Source organism: Rhineura floridana, chromosome 11 (genome assembly GCF_030035675.1).
Source record: "Rhineura floridana isolate rRhiFlo1 chromosome 11, rRhiFlo1.hap2, whole genome shotgun sequence".
In the NCBI taxonomy this organism is placed as follows: Eukaryota; Metazoa; Chordata; class Lepidosauria; order Squamata; family Rhineuridae; genus Rhineura; species Rhineura floridana.
The window spans coordinates 49,415,782-49,435,898 of NC_084490.1; the positions used below are offsets into that span (position 1 = coordinate 49,415,782).

The 20,117-nt window shown below is 42.6% G+C and overlaps 1 protein-coding gene across 1 annotated transcript; it reads left to right on the plus strand.

Moving 5' to 3' along the window:
• Window positions 1-4,207: 4,207 nt before the first annotated feature.
• LOC133367183 (keratin, type I cytoskeletal 24-like) lies at window positions 4,208-19,644 on the plus strand. The gene is made up of 8 exons (XM_061591093.1): window positions 4,208-4,877; window positions 5,887-5,969; window positions 6,934-7,090; window positions 10,073-10,234; window positions 11,007-11,132; window positions 12,151-12,365; window positions 16,651-16,688; window positions 19,293-19,644. The coding sequence occupies exons 1-8, from the start codon at window positions 4,305-4,307 to the stop codon at window positions 19,394-19,396; spliced, it is 1,458 nt and encodes a 485-aa protein (XP_061447077.1). The 5' UTR covers window positions 4,208-4,304; the 3' UTR covers window positions 19,397-19,644.
• Window positions 19,645-20,117: the final 473 nt, after the last annotated feature.

The window sequence follows — 20,117 nt, forward strand, 5'->3', positions numbered from 1 at the left end:
TGCTGGGGAGCTCTGCTGGTGGTACGGAGCACTCCAATGCACCCATCTGAAAGGCAGGTGGGCCAAACCTACTGCCGGCAGCATCTCTACTGGCAATGGCCAGTAGAAACCCGTGAAACAAGGCATTTCATCATGGGTGGGTAGGAGGCTGGGCTAGCCAGCATAGGATACTTTTGATCCTGTGTGGATCCTGTTGCTGTCATGTAATGACAGTAGGCCTGATCTTGGGCATCTTCACAACACCATTCTGGAAGCTTGCACAACAATGGGGTGTTTTTTTCTGCCCCCTACCTTCTGCCCTCACTAGGGTTAGGACTGTACCCTAAAACAGCAGTCTAAAAAAAACAGTTTAAAAGACCTGGAAAAAGAAAAAGATCTTTACCTAATTGCTGAAAATATAACAGTGCTGGCACTAGGAGAGCCACAAAAAGGGAGCCACAAACAGTGGCTCTACCCAATTGCCATTCACTTTACTTCAGATGGTGGGGACACTTGGAGAAAGGCTGTGAAGAGACTTCTAGACTGAAACACGTGGATTAATTACTTTTCATTAAATATTCACTACAGCACAAGGACAGAGACATGGCCCTCCATATGTTGCTGGACTCCAAATCTCATCAGCCTCAGCCAGCATGGTGAATGATGAGGGATTATGGGAGTTGCAGTCCAGCAATATGTGGAGGGCCACAGGTTTGCCACCCCTGCTATAGCATCTTTGGCATTAGTCCTCTTTGCCTCCTACACACCAAATGTACTACACAAGCAAAGTGGCTTTATGCTGCAGCGAATTCTCCTGTGCTCAGAAGTCTGGCTTTCCAGCTGTGGGAAGTGTACAGCCTGCACTGTTCCCAAAGATCCCTGTGGGTCACAGTGGAAATGAACCACCACTGGAATATCCCTTACACACCATTCCATGTAGTTTGGGGGCATTTGCACGTGAGTTTGGTACTCTATTCTCATTTATTTATTTAAGCAATTGTTTATCTCACTTCCCCACTTCAGAAGATGCCCAAGGCAACTAGCAATTGAAATGTAAAATAAAATAAAAAGGCAAAACAACAACAGCCACTTAAAAATACTCTTACTTGCCTTATTCTCTATCAATCGGGCATTCCACTGAGGATTTTCCTACTCCTGATTTCACCTAGTTAGTTCCTAGTGGGCAATCTGGGTTGAGAAAAATTTGGGGCTATCCCATACTTGCTTGTAACACGTGAGGAATGTAAGCAGAATGTTGAGATTGATAAGGGACACACTGCCCAGTTATTCCATTTGGAATCACTATAAGTAATTAATCTGAGTCTGCACTATCCTTCTAATGCTGCTAGTGCACTTGCTATGCTGAATCTTCAATCAATTACAAAACATGACTTAATTCTGAATCATAGAAGTGTAGAGCTGGAAGGGGCCCATAAGGCCATCGAGTCCCTCAATGCAGGAATCCAAATTGCAGAATACCCAACAGGTGGCTGTCCAGCTGCCTCTTGAAGGTCTCCAGTGGTGGAGAGCCCACTACCTCCCTAGGTAACCTTAATGTTAATTTGCCAATGGCCCATCTAGCTGAGCGTCCTGTTCTCACAGTGGCTGCCCAGATACCTATGGGAGCCCCACAAGCAGCAACAAAGCACAAGAGAACTCTCCCCACTTGTGATTCCCAGGAGCCGGTATTCAGAGGCACACTGCCTGCGACTGTAGAAAGAGGAACATAACTGTTTCATACCACTCCACTGTAAAGGACTTCCTTGATTTGAGCCTTATTTGTTTGGGCTGCCTCTCTATTACCTTTTGTCCTTGTGTTGCTGTTCATCATGCACCCCTCTATCCATGGAGGTATCCACAAAACACTGAAAAAACCCCATCAGACACCGCAACGTTTCCTGTCATATCTAGGGAGAATAGCTCTTGGATGCCTTCAGAACATTCCTGTTCGACAGAAGAGACATCCCAAACTCCTCAAGGACCCAAGCAGGAAACCTAGAGTGGGGGAGATCAACTAAGGCTGCAATCCTATGTACATACACTTGGGAGTAAGTCCCAATGAGACTTATTTCCAAGTAAACATGTGCAGAACTGTGCTGTAAGCAGGGATGGAGGAGAAATTTGATTCAGTTCACATTTCAAGGTGAATCTACCAAATTTGCACTTTCCAAAACATCATTTGAACACAACCATCCTTCAAAATTCACACATCCAAATTTTACAAGGAAGTCACCTAACCAATGTCTACTCCAAATTTTACAAGGCAGTTATGCAGCCAAGTGATGTGTTCAAAAATGCATATACTAGGGGAAAGTGTGCATAAAAATTAATATATTCTCTGTTCATGAAAATAACATACAAAAATGCATCATACTGGGGAAAACTGTTTTGCAAAAATGTGTATATGGGGAAATCACATACAAACCCTCTCACTGGATCATCACCTTGTAGTGGTGAGTGGGCTTGTGTGTTCCAATCGACCCTGTGAGCAATGCCGTCGGGAGTCATGCACTCCCAAGCAGGGTCACCCATGGCGGTAAGGTCAAGGGAGAGGAACCAGAAAAAAACCATCCAAGAAACTCAACGGCAGAACAGGTGGAGGATAACAATGTGTACTTTACATGGCTGTGAAGGCAGATGAAGGCTGCAGCAGATAAAGGACTTCCAATTGTTGTGGTATCCCATGCCATTGGATCAAAGCCTTTTTCTGTCAAGATTGTGTGTTGATCGTGGTGCACCAATCTCCCCACATAAAACAAATTCACACACAGGCGTCTTCCATAACAAAAGTGCCATGGCAAATGTCGATGGGGGCAGGACTGTAAAATCCAGAAGCCCCTAGTCATGGCCTGGTACCTCGGTGGTGGATACAGATTCGGATGGATCCATTGTTAAAGACTATATTTTGGAAGACAATCTTACTCGGTCACGAGTGATTGCCAAGCACCAAGCACATACAAACGTGCATGTTAGGAGAAATTTGAACTAAAATGCTGATGAACTTTTATGAGGACTTTAAAAAAAATCACACACTGATGTGGAAAGGTGGAGAACTGAACTTGAAACTAGAAAAACGAGAAACCAAGAGAAACTGAAATAGTCAGATTCGCCCACTCCTAGCTGTAACACTTTTTCTTGGGAGTAGGTCCGATTGAACCCAGTGGGACTTACTTCTCAGTAAACATTTGCAGGACAGAGCTGCACATCCTTTTAAAACCCAGAGGACATAGCACTTACTGTGAACTATAGTCACAATTATTTCCACCTTGGGCATATGAGTGCCTAGCTTTCCCTGGATTGCAACCTGCAACACAAACATCTGTTTTGTCACTTTTCATAACTGTACTTTGAACATCATAGCTGTGTTGACCAGAGTTTACATTCCAGTTAAAAAGTGACTCTCTTCCACTTTCTATCCCGTATAACTTTCACAGGCATGCACAAGTTAAGCTCAAAGGCTCTTTTTGGGCCATGTGTGGAAAAAAAACCTTTTCTTAATTCCCAGCTCTATCACAGAAGCCCCTCATCTTTCCCAAACTCCCCATAAAAATGGCAATGTTTAATAATCATGTTCATGCCAGCACATTGTGTCTCTTAGTTCACTATATCATAGACCTTTGGAAAGGCTTCTGCCCTCTGTATTAAAAGTCCAGAGGTAGAACAGTCTTCTCAATGAGAGATGGCTGGGATCTTTCCAAGTCCATATTCTGCCAGCAGCAGGGGCAACTATTTGTAAGAGTGGATAAAGTAACAAAGAACATGATCCTATCAGAGCAAACACTCCAGAAAGGAAAGGAAAGGATAGGAAAGACTGTGGCTGTAAAATAAATACTGAGGTCCGCCACTGTTTTGTTATGTGAATAAACGGACGGCGAGTATAGGGTGAACACAGCAACTATATGTCACCTGGAGATTTGCTCTGGGAACAAGAAGTGTTATGCCTGGGGTCCAAGAGATGAAGTAGAAAAGAATTACTCATCTACAATTAGAATATTGTAATGAATTTTTAACTTTGTTCCACCCTACTCCACCCCCGGCATAACAAACACCCTCAAGGCACCAAACTGCAAATGGACACCGTGTTGAATTAAATGCTAACTACCGGAGGGGAGGGGGAAAGAAAACCAGTCACAGCTTAGATCCGCTGAGTAGACAAAAAAAAATTACCACATGTAAGAGGCATTACTGAAGCAACACCCTAACGATTCTATATAAGAGGCAGAGAAAACTACCCGTTACCACACTGTCTGTCTGTCCGCTGCCTCTGCCTCTCCATTGACTCTGCCTTGCTGCATTTTACCAAGCCACATCATCGCTCAGCTACCATGTCTCTCCGGATTTCTACCGCATCGAGGAACATTTCTTCCTTTGCTGGGGGTGACGGAGGTGTCAAAATGGCAAGCATGGGAGGAGGCAGTTTATATGGCTTTGGTGGGGGATCTATGGCAGGGCTAGGCAGTGGCTATGGAGGGGGTGCATGCAGTGGCTTCAATGGAGCAGTTTTTGGTGGTGGAAGTGGCTTTGGTGGTGGAAGTGGCTTTGGTAGTGGAAGTGGCTTTGTTGGTGGACCTGTCTTTGTTGGTGGACCTGTCTTTGGTGGTGCCTCTGTTGCAGGTGGTGGTTATGGAGCCAGCTATCGCTCCAGCTCATCTGTGGCCTTGGGAGGTGGCTTTGCAGGGGGTGATAGTGTCTTTTTGGCTGGTGCTGAAAAGGAAACCATGCAGAACCTTAATAGCCGCCTGGCAAACTACCTGGAAAAGGTGCGCTCTTTGGAGGAGGCCAATGCTGAGCTCGAGCGTAAAATTCGTCTCTGGTATGAGAAAAATGGACCTGGAGCTCCTGGAGTTACCCGCGATTACAGCAAATATTACCAGATAATTGAAGATCTTCGGAACCAGGTGAGAAAGTAAATGCTGTGTAGACTCTAGATAGAAGCATCTCTTAAAGTCCCATGTAAATTAATGGAATCTACACAAGAGATGTGCTTTTGTGCATCTCCCATTCAGTTCTGCAGGGCTTGTGCAAGTGACATTTCTGGGGGTCTGTAGTTAAACAAGTAAAAGAGATACGAAATGACATAACGCTTCTGGTCTTGACCATACTACAATTAGCGGACAAAAAAGCCCAATCATAGAAATTGCTTTACCTGTTTTATCACTAATATATCAAGTGTGCAATGCCATCAGGTTAAAAAGTCCAACATGGGAGAATTTCTCTTAGTTAGCACTAGCAGCCCAAATTCACAAATGATGTACCAAGTTATAAAGGAATGAAACTGACATAGACACAGGAAGCTGCCTGATACTGAGTCAGATCATTGGTCCAGCCAGCTCAGTATCGTCTACACTGTTTTTGGCTCCCCAGGGCTTCAGAGAAGAGTCTTTCCAGCCCCCCTTGGACATGCAAGAGATTGAACCTGGGACCTTTTAAATGTGAAGCATGTGTCCTACCACAAAAATACGCTAGGTTCAAGTCATTCTGCCTGACTGGGCTGCGACACCCAATCATTTAAAACTCTAATGAACAATATTTCTCCCAACTGACAACATTCTGAATTGTTGGTGTTTATTTCTGTTAGCAATAAAAGTCTTGTCCACATATTAATTCAACAGAAATGCTTGAATTTAAGCTGAATTGGTCCTGTTTTCATCAAGTTTACGTAACAAGAGAAATTAAGCTGAAATTCAAGTACTGTAAAATGCTGTAAAAACCAAATTTAATTATCTATCCGTATTCTTCATATTCAGCACAGTTGCATGGTGTGTTTTTGTTAATGATACTATTTTTCTCTGTGACACGCTACAAGCAATCCTTGATTATGTACAACTGCATTTGTTGTTAATCTGGAAATGGACATTTTACAATGAAACAAAGTCTTGCTTTATTCTTTTTTATATTTCATTCCAGATAGTCAATGTGACAATTGGCAATGCCAATGTAGTCTTACAGATTGACAATGCCAGGCTTGCTGCTGATGACTTCCGTCTGAAGTAAGCTAAACTCAAAACTTTTTTCCTTTAAAAAATTCTTGCAAAATAGGGTTCTTAAGTCTTCTTCCCATTCAGCAACATCAGGTCTACTTACTTAACAAAGAACATAATGCGAGGTGGAAATCTAACTCCCAACTATAAAACTATACCATAAGCAGCTGTTAAACTGGACAAAATATGGATAAATGAATAGAGATCCATATGCTACCTCTTCTGCTAGAAACAATAAGACTATAATAACTCATCTGGCATTAAGATCATCTGTTATCAACAGAAATGTGTATTTGCTTTTGTCAAGATTCAGTGAAATCAAATAGTTTTAGCAAATACACCAAGGATGATCTGGGCTTTGAAGCTATGTCTCCCAGGTCCATATCTAATAACTTACCTATTGGCTGTTAGCGTGTATCTTTTGTAATTATCTTAGAGTCCAAAGGGATCCCAGCAGGGCATCTATCTAGCCCAGTCCCATGAAAGGAATGCACCCCCTCCAGCTCCCAATAAACCTCCATGCCCCACTCCACATTGTTCAGGAGGGCTCCCAAACTTCCAGCGAGGCTTTTCAGGGGGTGAGGAGGGTTGGTGACTTCAGAAGGTGAGCAAAATGCAAAACATTCCTTCTGTAAGCTTCCTTAAGTTATCCTGTTTACCCTGGCCTTTGAAAATTGAAGAATTGATTTTGTTCTCCCTGTAATGTGTGGTATGGTTTGTTGACTTTGGGGCTATGGGTGGGCTTAGTTTGGGTTTTGTTTGTTTAACTGCTATAATTGTGTTTTTATATGCTGTAACCTGCCTTGAGACCTTCTGATAAAGGGTGGGTAAGAAACACAATAATCAAAAACAACCATGCACCAAGGCCTTTGAATTCTCCTAATGACCTTTCATTTTCTGCCTTTACTAACAGCTAGCATGAGCCATCTTGATATACATTTCATAGCTTTGTACGTCCCCTTTCCCCTTTCAGATTTGAAAACGAGCTCTTCCTTCGCCAGAGTGTCGAAGGGGACATCAATGGTCTGCGCAAGGTACTTGATGACTTGACCATGAACAGATCTGACTTGGAGGCGCAGCTTGAAAGTCTCACAGAGGAACTGGCATACCTTAAGAAGAATCATGAGGAGGTAACAAACAATAGGGTCCCCCCTCTCTTTGCAATAATTAGCTTTCCATCCTAATCCAGTCAAAAAGGCAAGAGTGTGTGTGAGCCTTTAGGATGCAGGACAGGTGTTTGGCACAGTGCAATGGATAAAATGTTGGTTTGGATTAGGGCTGGAGGAGAAATTCAATTCAGTTCGCATTTAAAGCCAAATTTATCAAATTCGCACTTTCCAAAACAATATGAGAACTGAAACACAGCCATCCTTCAAAATTCACAATTATCCAAATTTTGCAATGCAGTTCTCCAACAAAGCAACTTGTACAAAAATGCATATATTAGGGAAAAGTGTGTCCAAAATGAATATAGTAAAAATAACATTTAAATTGCATTATATTAGGATAAAATGCTTGCCAAAATGTGTACATTAGTCAAAATGCATATACAAATGTATTTATACAGAGAAATATGAACTAAAATGCTGAAGAACTTCCATGAGGATTTTTTTTTAAAAAATCACAAAATACTGCAGAAATGTGGAGAACAAAATTTAAGATTTAAAAAATGAGAAACTGAAAGAACCAAAATTGACAGATCCTTTCATTCCTAGTTTGGACAAGGATAAACTCAAGTTCAAGCTGTGGCGTTTACTGGGTAACCTTGGGCAAGTCAACCTCAGTCTTTCTTACCCCACAGAGTTAATTAAATTTTAATAAACCATCTAAACCAAGACTCAGAATGGGTCACCAATATTTAAACTTCTTACATGAAATTAATACGAGGAGTGTTTTTTAAAAGCCTTAAACCAGCTCAGTCAACCAATCTTACAGCACTTCTGAAAGATACATGGCCCAGATTTGAGCTTTCAAAAGCCTACAGGAGAAAGGAAAGGTTATTTCAAAGATAAGGAGGTAACACTTGTGAAGCAATTCAATAGAAATAGTTAGGAAAGTGGGCAGGGACTAGCATAGCTTACTGCCAAAATTTCTTCATCAATTAAGGTAGATTCTATTAGGTATGGGGACATAAAACCCAGTTGCATCACTGTATAGAAAGCAGAATAATATTCGGTTCCATCGCTAACCTTCAGTCTCTGATCGTATTTGTTATTCCACTGTTCTTGAACACGACAAGAAATCATACTCTTATTAAAGACTCCATATGAACTGTCAGAAGATTACTATCTAAACTGTGCCATAAACTGATTTAATGAATAGTGTACACTCTTCTAATGTCTGCCTAGTGCTGTTTGTGTGGTCCAATGTTACTATACAAAGTTACAACATATGGGGCCCAATGGTCAGTGAAGCTTAGGCTGGGGCTCCCCCTCCCACCCAAGAATCTATAGGCAGAACATCATTTTATACTTTAGCCGTGTAAGATAAAGCCGGCATATCTAGAGTAAAATGCAGATAGGTGCTACTAGAATTAATGCTCTATTGTTTGGAACCCTCTGCCCTTGCTTAGATTCCTGTATGCCTAGTAGGTGCTCCACAGCCAGGCAGGGCAAATTGATCCATTCCAGAGCTTCCTAGGCCTGAAGGCTACTTTTGGTTAAAGGGATGCAGATAATTGTCTCTGTTGTATTTGTCCTGGGAACACTTCCAACAAAAATAAAAATTAAGAATAATGGTTTACCAGAATCTGAAAATGCTGGTTTCTTGCTTAGACATTCATGATGAAAAGCTTAAGGTGATAGTTTTATTGGCTTTGCTTAGGATGGCAGTTAGAGTATGCAAGCTTCACAGTTACAGAGGAACCTTCATTTTGCCTAACAGAAGTATCTTGTGCAACTCACAAACTGCCAAACGCCTCCTCCCACCTATACTGATCCAGCAAACAACATTGCCTTGCCTATTATGCAACTCTTTTCTGGGATCAACACGTCAACTATTAGGAAAGCGAGTCTTCACACATGAAGAATGTCCTCTCTCTCTCTCTCTCTATATATATATATATACACACACACACATACATATACAGAGTGCTGCTGCATTTCAGATCTACCTTGAAAACCTCGCCCTAACAGCAGACATGCACAGGCAAGCTGTGATTTCTCAGTGGTGAGATGGACTCTGTATACGCTCAGAGAGATGGTTTCACTATTATTCTCTGTTATTACTTCATAGTACCTGGACAGAATCCAAAGAACTGAAATCAGGTTCTTGAATTGAGTCCTGGCTCAGATGACAGTAAGGGCAGTTTGGCAATGGAACCGACTGCCTAGGGAGGTGGTGGGATCCCCTTCGCTGGATGTCCTCAAGTAGAGGCTGGACAGCTATCTGCGGGAGATGCTCTAGCTGTGGATTTCCTGCTGTGAGCAGGCGGTTGGACTCGATGGCCTGCAGGGCCCCTTCCAACTCTATGATTCTATTCTATGAAGGACCTGCAGAGTCCTTCTCTGAATGCTTTGTAACCTGGTGCCCTCCAGATGTTTTGCACAGCAACTCCCATCAATCCCAGCAAGAATGGCCAATGGTTAGCAATGCTGGTTATCGTTCAAAACATCTGCAGGGCACCAGCTTGGAGAGGGCTATCTTAGACCATCATGGTAACAATTTCTGGTTTAACTGTCTACTGAGAAATATAAATGGTTATTATGATAATTCAAGATGAGATTTCCAAGAAGCATTTTGAGCACTTACAGAAAATGCTATCTAAAAACTGTTGTCATTTCATGTGTAATAAAGACATGTCCACACACTGACTGCAGAGAAACTATGGGATACGGAACTCCACACTATTATTATTATTATTAAATGTCTATCCAAAGGAGCCCAAGGCAGCAAACAAGGGACAAAACACTAAAAACATCTTAAAAATAACTTTTTTTAAAAAAATTAAAACATTAAAAGCTATGAGATGTGCTATAAGAAGAAACAGAAAGAATTTTAAAATGAAGGTTAAGGGATGATGATCTTCTAGATAAGTAGTTTATGGGTCACTGATTATAGACTTTAGGCTGATTCTTCATCTCAGATAACATGCTTCTAATATTCTTGCCCAGGAACTTACCCTGATGAGGAGTGGCTGTACAGGTGACGTCACTGTGGAAATGAACGCTGCTCCGGGAATAGACTTGACTAAGCTACTGAATGAAATGAGAGCGCAATATGAAGACCTCGCAGAACAGAATCGCAGAGACGCTGAAGAACAGTTTAACAAAATGGTAAGGCGAATGGCTGCTAAAAGTAAATTATTTGCTATGCATTTCGCTGATAATGTCTGCAACTACCACACACAATTGAATATATTTCAGTTGTGAACCACCAGAAGACATGGCTGATGGATGTGAATGAATGAATAAGACAAGAAATAAATCTCAATGACAATTTTAATCTCAACCTCAACCTCAAAAAAGTGAGGGGAGTCATACTGGGACAAGTGCTCCACGTAGTAAACTGACTACAGGTTACATAGAGTCAGCTTATTTGATCTTATCAATTGCAAACTTCTCTTCTTTTATATAGCACACTTTTACATTATAGGGTTTTAAAGTAATTGTTGCTGCCACCCACCAGTTATAATGAACAAATTAAGTCTGTATCAGTCTCCTACATGACAGAAGCACAGTTTTGGCCAGTTGTGCTTCGCCCAAAAAGGGACAAAAGGGAATAGATATTTGATTTAAAATTGCATGGGGTAATTCATATGCAAATTTAGAAATAATGACTATAATTTAAAAACAATACAACAACACATCTCATCATAGTGGGGAAGGCTGCGACCAGGTGATCTGCTGTGTGCCTGCTCAGTCCACTAGCTGTTCATGAGCCGCTTCAAGGCCCCTGCAGGTCTCCCTTCTCAGGATTTTTATCTTTAAACCAGACTTGGAGTGGACAGCCCTTCAAACAGAGGATCCTTCAAATGGAGGGCTGTCCTCTGTAGCAGAGAACAATACTTTGTGTCAAGTTACATTTTCTTGATTTTTCTCCCCACAGAGCCAACCACTGCAGCAGCAAATCTACGATGACAGCGGTGCTGCAAACTCAGCCAGGAATGAGTTAATAGAGCTGAAACGCTCCTTTCAGTCATTGGAGATTGAGCTGCAATCCCTTCTGGCTAAGGTTTGTGTTTTGTTCCTCCTACCTTTGCCTGCAGGAAATTGAAAGTAGCCTCAGCAGGATGAGTTTCCTTTGAAGAGCACAGGATTTGAGACAAACTTCGTTTTTTTTAAAAAAATCTTAATAGTTTATATAAGTTCATAGTTTAAAGAGGCTTGTAGCTGCAAGCACAGAAAATAGTAACCTGGAGACAAAATCAATGGGGGCCCCAGAATTTAAGAACCACAAAGCGCACAAGGATGCTTCTCTCAGTATTACATTTCCAGCATCCAACGCAATGCATTCAGGAACAGAAATACTCATTTCTGTTCTACAGCCCCACACCTGCAGGGCATGTCGGCAATTTCTAGGAAACGCCAGGCTAAGGGTAACTAACATGGTGCTATCCAGATGTTGCTGGACAGGACTACAACGCCTATCACCCCTGACCACTGGCCATGCTGGCTCAGCCTGATGGGGGAGTTACAATCCCAACAATATCTAGAGGTCACCATGATGGCTACCCTTGCTATAACCATTCCAACATAGCTAGCTAGCTTAGGCTGCAATCCTATGCATGCACTTACATGGGAATAAGCCCCATTACATGCAGTGAGACTTACTTCTGAGTAAACATACGTAGGACTGCACATTAAATTGTTTTGAAGGGCTGCTTGCTTCAGTCGAATAGCCACTTCAACTGAACTGCTCCATTAATGGCTGAGTGGCCCTCTCTCTAAGTAAATGGAGCTCCAGGGAGAACCTCACACCCTATTCACTATCTATAGTTCTAGTATGGCCATTACATTTGAAATAGGAATCATACAGATTGCCTTTTTGTTTGATATAGGATTGCTGAGATGTCAAAACGCAGGAGAAACAAAAACTCACGTGTACAGCAATTTCCAGGGATATATGGGCCCACAATTTGGGAGGGGGGGAACCCAGCATTCAATTTAATGCTGAGCAAATATAAATCAAACATATAATCTTCATCGGCGTTTAAACAATTGTTGCATTTTGTTTATTTCTCCCACTACAGAAAGCTTCTCTGGAAGGCACTTTGCAAGAAACTGAAGGGAACTACAGCAGTCAGCTGGCACAGTTACAGCTTCAAGTTAGCAGCATCGAGGAACAGCTACAGCAGATCAGGTCTGACACAGAGTGCCAAAATTCAGAGTATCAACAACTACTTGGCATTAAGACCCGGCTGGAAATGGAAATTGAAACATATAGGCGCCTGCTAGATGGGGAAAGGTAAGTAAGTTTAGACTTTCAGTAACCTCTTCCCTCTGCAAGGGTGGGGGACTTATTAAAATGGTCCGCCCCCGGAGACTAATGGATCCTGAAGGTTTTCAAAGGGCTCTGGGGGATTTTCCGGCTGATAGGACTGGCGCTCCTGCTGAAGCCCTGGTCGCTCTGTGGAATACGGAGATGACCTGGGCTGTAAACACGATCGCTCCTGCACGCCCTCTCCTGTGTAGAGCTCATACAGCTCCATGGTATACTCCGGAGCTGAGAGCGATGAAGCAAGATAGGAGGAGGCTTGAGCGGAAATGGAGACGAACTCCCGACGGATACAATTATGCGCTGGTTAGTGCTTCGACTAAGCTCTATGTAGGAGCAGTGAAGGCAGCTAAAAAACATCATTTTGCTGCCACTATGAAATCATCTCTTTGCCGCCCAGCGGAGCTCTTTCGAGTTGTCCGGGGGCTTCTCCATTCAAATCCTCCGGACAGGGTGGAATCATCGGAGGCCCGCTGTAATCAGTTTGCCGATCACTTCCAGAATAAGATCTCATGTATCCGCCGGGACCTAGACTCTCAAGTTATAGCAGTAGATCCTAGTGAGGTGTCCGGAGCACAGTCTTGTCCTGTTTTGTTGGATGAGCTTCAGTTGGTTCAACTCGAGGACGTGGACAAGGTGCTTGGACAGGTACGTGCAACCACTTCGGTACTGGATCCTTGCCCCTCCTGGCTGATAAAAACTAGCAGGAATGGAACAGGTAGCTGGGCCAAGGAAGTGATAAATGCCTCTTTACGAGAGGGAGTGGTCCCGGGCTGTCTGAAAGAGGCAGTGGTGAGACCACTCCTGAAAAAGCCTTCCTTGGACCCAGACAATTTTAACAGCTACAGGCCAGTGGCGAATGTTCCATTCCTGGGCAAGGTCTTGGAACGGGTGGTTGCTGGCCAGCTCCAGGCGCTATTGGATGAAACTGATTATCTAGATCCATTTCAATCGGGTTTTAGGCCCGGTTTTGGCACTGAGACAGCCTTGGTCGCCCTGTACGATGACCTATGTCGGGAAAGAGACAGAGGGAGTGTAACTCTGTTGATTCTCCTTGATCTCTCAGCGGCTTTTGATACCATCGACCATGGTATCCTTCTGGAGAGGCTCGCGGAGTTGGGAGTTGGAGGTACTGCTTGGCAGTGGTTCCGCTCCTACTTGGCGGGTCGTCTCCAGAAGGTAGTGCTTGGGGAACATTGCTCGACACCGCGGGCTCTCCAATATGGGGTCCCGCAGGGGTCAGTTTTGTCCCCCCTGCTTTTTAATATCTACATGAAGCCGTTGGGAGAGGTCATCAGGAGTTTTGGAGTGCGTTGTCATCAGTATGCTGATGACACGCAGCTCTACTTCTCCTTTTCATCCTCTTCAGGTGAGGCTGTCGATTTGCTGAACCGTTGCCTGGCCTCGACAATGGACTGGATGAGAGTTAACAAACTGAAGCTCAATCCAGACAAGACTGAGATGCTGTTGGTGGACGGGTTCTCTGATCGGATGGTGGATATATACCCTGTCCTGGACGGGGTTACACTCCCCCTAAAGGACCGGGTTCGTAGTCTGGGAGTCTTTTTAGACTCTTCCCTCTCACTTGAGGCTCAAGTAGCCTCGGTGGTTAGGAATGCGTTTTACCAACTTCGGTTGGTAGCCCAGCTACGTCCCTATTTGAGTAAAGAGGACCTTACATCAGTGGTACATGCTCTGGTAACCTCACGTTTGGATTACTGTAATGCGCTTTACGTAGGGCTACCTTTGAAGACAGTTCGGAAGCTACAACTAGTGCAAAATGCGGCGGCCAGATTGCTGACAAGGACCAAGCGGTCCGAGCATATAACACCTTGCACTGGTTGCCAATATGTTTCCGGGCTAGATTCAAAGTGTTGGTATTAACCTATAAAGCCTTATACGGTGCGGGACCACGATACCTTGCGGAACGCCTCTTCCGATATGAACCGGCCCGTGCACTACGTTCTGCTATGAAGGCCCTCCTCCGGGTTCCAACTCACAGGGAGGCCCGGAGGGTGATGACAAGATCTAGGGCCTTCTCAGTGGTGGCCCCCGAACTATGGAACAGTCTCCCTGAGGAAGTACGCCTGGCGCCGACTCTGCTTTCCTTCCGGCGCCAGGTCAAAACCTTCCTATTCTCTGAAGCATTTTAAGTTACATTGATCTAATTTTAATAATGTTTATTGTATTGTTGATTGTATTTTAAAATTATTTTGTTATTCATTGTATTTTTATACTATTTTATGTTCACCGCCCAGAGAGCTATCGCTAGTCGGGCGGTATATAAATTTAATAAATAATAAATAATAATAATAATAATAAATTGTTTAGAAATAAAGGATGGTGACAGTGGTGGAAATCAAATTGGGTGTCGCGTGGGGTTGGATTCAAAGGTTACTGGCCTCCTGCAGAAGGATTCCTTCTGTTAGAGGAAGCTTTTTCCACTGGAAGAAGGGAATGTGTGGATCCACCTCGTGAATTATACTGCCTCCTTCGACACTTCATTCCAGCAGCTGGTGGTGTGATGCCAAACCCAAGTCTGCTCTGCAGCCCTAATCTGTTAGGGCTTTATTTTGGCAACTAAGTGAAGCTATTTTTATGGACTTGACAGAACCCACCTTGACAATAAATATCTAGATATGTCTAGATAAATAGAAAGTTTAAGGGTGCAATCCAAAACATAATACTTGCTAGTGGAACATGGTCGGACTTACTTATTCAGACTGACTTCTGAGAAAACAGATGTATGAATATGTTGTTTGTACTGTTTTAATTTTTTTTTACAATTTTAATCTTACAATTTCTTTGTATTCTTTTTAGTACACTAACAGACATTTTAAGCTATTGCATGTACAGTGCCTAGTTGTGGATTAAGCTCTTAATGAATTATTTTACTGTCACTATTGCTTATAGAGCAATAACGGTCTGAGACAGTTAAAACAAGCCAGACTGGGGGAGGGAGGCTGTGGCTCTCCAGGTGTTGCTGGACTACAACTCCCACCATCCCTGAGCATCGGCTGTGCTGGCTGAGACTGAAGGGAGTTGTTCCAACAACATCTGAAAGATCACAGGTTAGACACCCTTGGGGTAAATAGTGGTTTACTTTTATTGTGTAGTCAGAAATATACATAAAAGGGTCAATTCATACCTTTTATTTTAAGCCAAACTGGTTTTAAAAGATAGAAACAAATTTTAAGGATTAATTGTGCCTTTTTCTGTTTTTAAAACTTAAAAACTTGCTCCTAGTGTTTAAAAACTCAAATTAACTCAAATAAAGGTGTCACTTCCTTGGCCTACGCATTACCTGATCACCGTAGAACCAAGACAAGTAATAAGGATATTGTTGCATGCCTCCCTCAATCTCCGAGCAGTGAGATTTTGGGGGTCCCTGCACTCATCCAGGGTTTGGTTTCCTTTGGGAAGAAGGTCAGCGGAGACTGCGGTGTCTTTATGAAATATGTTTTATTTATTTACACACATCCCAACCTAAGCTTCAGAATGGAGGGGTTCAATGCATCAGCAGTCCAATATCCAGCTTTTCCATCTGGGTGCAGGGGCATCCTATAGCCATGATGCAGAGGGATAGCCTCTCTGCGTGCCTGCAGCCCCAGCCATTCCCTAGACACACCAAAACTACAAGCACACACCTTCTGCTAGCTGCCAGGAGCGGGGGAGAGCCTCTCCAGGAGAGTTTCAATCACAAAAGGGGTCTTTCTAGCCCATTCTCCGTTGCTAGGCAACTGATCGGCCCATTATCTTACCTGGCCAATCTATTTGGTTAACAAAAGACTCATTTGACCAGCAGAGAGTTCCTCATTCCAAGGCACAGGATTCCAGATCAGAGGCTGGAAAGGTGACCCATAGAAATAATCCATTCCAACCCTCATGCTCATAACAATATTTTCAGAATGACCAGTTAAAAAGTCAAAATTCCCATTTGAATGTAAAATTCTCTCTGGTTGCCTCTATCACATCAACTACAAATGATGGATTACAAACCAAAAAAGCACTCCAACTGTAATTTTTGAGAACGCTCAAAGACTCTGGTTTGCTGAATGTCATCATTCGGTTCATTTCAAACACTGTAGGGTGACAGCAACAAAGAATCCTTCAGAAATATGTGTCACACACAATGGGACTATCTCCCTGTACTAAGACCTTTTACTGCTCTCATAACCATTTTCTTTTTCTTAAAAAAAAAATCCATCAGCATTATAAGAGAATTAACAAGTATTGCTGTATTTCTTTTTAACAGTTGCCGCCCTGCATACGAAACAAAAGTTCATATCAGAGGTAATTACAATTTATTTTTTTCAGAAATTAGCATAGTGTCAGCAAACTGTTTTGTACTAAAAAATGCAATGTATGTATCTAAAAATCATGTATGTGTGAATAATACCATTTCCATGTCAGTGAAGGACATGATTTGAGGTCCTAAGTCTAACTACAGGGAGCCTACGGGCCACCACCAGACTGTGGGCTGTAGCTCAAAGGTAAAGCATGTGCTTTGCAGGCAGAAGGTCCCAGGTTCAATGCCCGACTTCTCTAGGTAGGATTGGAAAGATCCCACATCGGAAACCCTGGAGTTCTGCTGCAAGTCACTGTAGACAGTACTGAGCTAGATGGACCAATGGTTTGACTCACTGTAAGGCAGCTTCCTTACACTCGAAAGCGTGCACTGAGCTTTCGAAGCTTTTGTTCTTCCACTGCCATTGTCCAGTACCTTTCCCTGCTGCTTGTAGGGGCTGCCAATGCCACAATTTCAGTCACCATCCTTCAACAGTGCTGAAAACTGTGGTAAACACCCACAAGTAGAAGAGGCACACAACAAGTGCCAGACCCCCCGGGCATCAAGTGAGTCAAGGGGTGAGCTGGCCTCTATCACAATGCAACTGAATGGCTGTAGCTCAGGGGTACAGCATCTGCTCTACATGCAGAAAAGCCCAGGTACAATCCCCGGCATCTCCATGTAGGGCTGGGAGGGACTCTTGCCTGAAACCCTGGAGAGCCACTGCCAGTCAGTGTAGACAATACTGAGCTAGATGGACGAACAGTCTGACTCAACGTACAGCAGCGTCCTGTGTTCCTATGTTGACATAAGATTTTTTATACTAGCCCTTATTATCCATACTGGCACAAAGTATTTACATTACATCAGCTTCCACCCCAGAAGCATTCTGAAGATTAACATGCAGGAAGCCAGATTTCGAGTGAACATCAGGAAAAACTTCCTAACTGTTAGAGCCGTATGACAATGGAACCAATTACCTAGAGAGGTCGTGGGCCCTCCGACACTGGAGGCATTCAAGAGGCGGCTGGACAGCCATCTGTCGGGAATGCTTTGATTTGGATTCCTGCATTGCGCAGGGGGTTGGACTCGATGGCCTTGTAGGCCCCTTCCAACTCTACTATTCTATGATTCTATGATTCTATGTTACCAGAAAGGTTTTCAAAACCTAAAAGCCTTCTTGGGCATAAAACTAATAGTCACTCACCACAAACACATTTTTCAGCAGGATCTTTTTTTTTTAAAGGCTTATTTTGATAAAACGTACACTATTGCAGAATGGCTTGAGGTTAAAAAAAGAAAAAAGATGCAAAATTTGGGAGGAAATGCTTGATTAGATTGTATTTCTTTGGTAATCTCCATTTATGCTGTTCTACTGAATTTACAGAGAATCAAGTGCATGAATCCAAACAAGGAGTTAATAGGAGAAAAGAATAACCATTGCACTTTGCATAGAATTCTCAAATAGACAGACATTAGTGAAAGAGAAACTTTGACAGGAAAAAATTGCCCTAAAGATCCCAATTTCTAGCAGTAAAAAGTTTGTGTACCAAACATGTTTTGTTGTTATGTGCCTTCAAGTCGACTACGACTTACGGCGACCCTATGAATCAGCGACCTTCAATAGCATCTGTTATAAACCACACTGTTCAGATCTTGTAAGTTCAGGTCTGTGGCTTCCTTGATGGAATCAATCCATCTCTTGTTTGGCCTTCCTCTTTTTCTACTCCCTTCTCTTTTTCCCAACATTATTGTCTTTTCCAGTGAATCATGTCTTCTCATTATGTGTCCAAAGTATGATAACCTCCATTTCATCATTTTAGCTTCTAGTGACAGTTCTGGTTTAATTTGCCCTGATGCATCTTCTGTTATTTCATGACCTCAGGTCAACATAATTACAGTATGGTGTCAGTACCATGCAGCATGCTGACATATTTATTCATTTGCAAGAGACCAGTGGCATATTTACATGACTATTGCAATGTCACAAGATTTCTTTTTGCAGTCACTTTTTGGATGGTGTTATAAGATTTAATTGGCTGGAGAAAAGTGACTAAAAAGCTTTGCATGCACAAGCTGACAGGAATCTAGAGAAATGTCATTTTATTTTTAAACTTGCCAGATTTGTGTTGCCCTGCAATCCCAGTGCGTTACTGATTAGTTAAATTGCTGGGGGATTTATTAAGTACTGTGCTTCTAAATCTCAGCTGCTTACTTGAGACAATATGTGTCTGGGCAGGAGCCAGGGATGCTGTTTTTCAGGAGGATGTAGACCTTTTATACTGGCCAGGCATTTGTATAATGTGATAGACTATTTTCAGAAATGGTTTTACTGACATTATTCACTGCCAAAATTGTTGCTGTTATGCCTTTGTGATTTAAATGACCACACTGAAATGGCCCAGAGCTCCAGATAGGAGGAAGGCCAGAATATAAGAATCTTGAAGCAATAAATCATGTTTGGCCCTTCTCCTCCAGCTCAACTCTGGAAGTTTCCCACAGAGTAGGAACACCAAGCATGTAAATCCATTTTGTCTCACTGATTTAAGTGGGTTTTTTAAAATTGATATTAAGAATGTATAACTCTTGTCATTTTATTCACTTCTCAGAACCCACCAAAACCAGGGTGGTAAAAACCATTGTGGAAGAAATGGTGGACGGCAGAGTAGTCTCTTCTCAAGTGAAATCAGTTGAAGAAAGGCCAACTAATTAAGCAGCCTGAAAAACAGAATAGGGGATCCTTCAACGCGTAACAGCAAGGGAAGACCCAAGTAGAAGAAAACCTCCTGAAACCAGATGCAACTGTAGCTTAGTAGCTTCTTGCAAATAAGGGATCTGGGGGGGAGGAACTATACAATATGCTTTATTCTAACTTTATGGAGCTATATGCTTTTACAAGTGCTGAAAAATGCATTCTGTTTACTGCTGCAATGCAATAAACTTTCTTACTGTTGCAAGTTACACCAGACTTTTGACTATTCTATTTTCAACTCTAAGTATGTTCTCTTAATCCTTTACGAGAGGCATGGAGCACCTAATGGTCCCCTAGGTGTTGTTCGACCACAGTTCCCATCACTCTTACCATGGGCTATGGTTGATGGGAGTTGGAGTCCAGCAACATTTGGAGGACACCGCGTTGGCTACATATACTTTATGGCTTGCTGATTAAAAACAGACTGATGTTATAACCGCATGATCATATTAGAATTGCTGATATGCTACACATGAATATTAGTCACAATTCTGATTGCTATTTATATCTACTACTTTTTATCTATCTGTCTGGATGTTTAGCTCACGCAGTTCCCAAAGATTTAAAGGCAGTTAAAGGTGTGGAAGGACTGGGAATAAAAATCTAGATGACATGCGCCACAAAGAATTGAACAGGCTTGTCAATGTGAGATTGTTTACACAGGTAGCAAGGATCCAAAGGA

What these genes read in the sequence shown, in the direction of transcription:
- LOC133367183 (XM_061591093.1), top strand. Translation starts at nt 4,305, where the DNA reads ATGTCTCTCCGGATTTCTACCGCATCGAGGAACATTTCTTCCTTTGCT. An exon ending in TTGAAGATCTTCGGAACCAG is followed by an intron (nt 4,878 to 5,886) that starts GTGAGAAAGTAA and finishes ATTTCATTCCAG; the next exon opens with ATAGTCAATGTGACAATTGG. An exon ending in GCTGATGACTTCCGTCTGAA is followed by an intron (nt 5,970 to 6,933) that starts GTAAGCTAAACT and finishes TTCCCCTTTCAG; the next exon opens with ATTTGAAAACGAGCTCTTCC.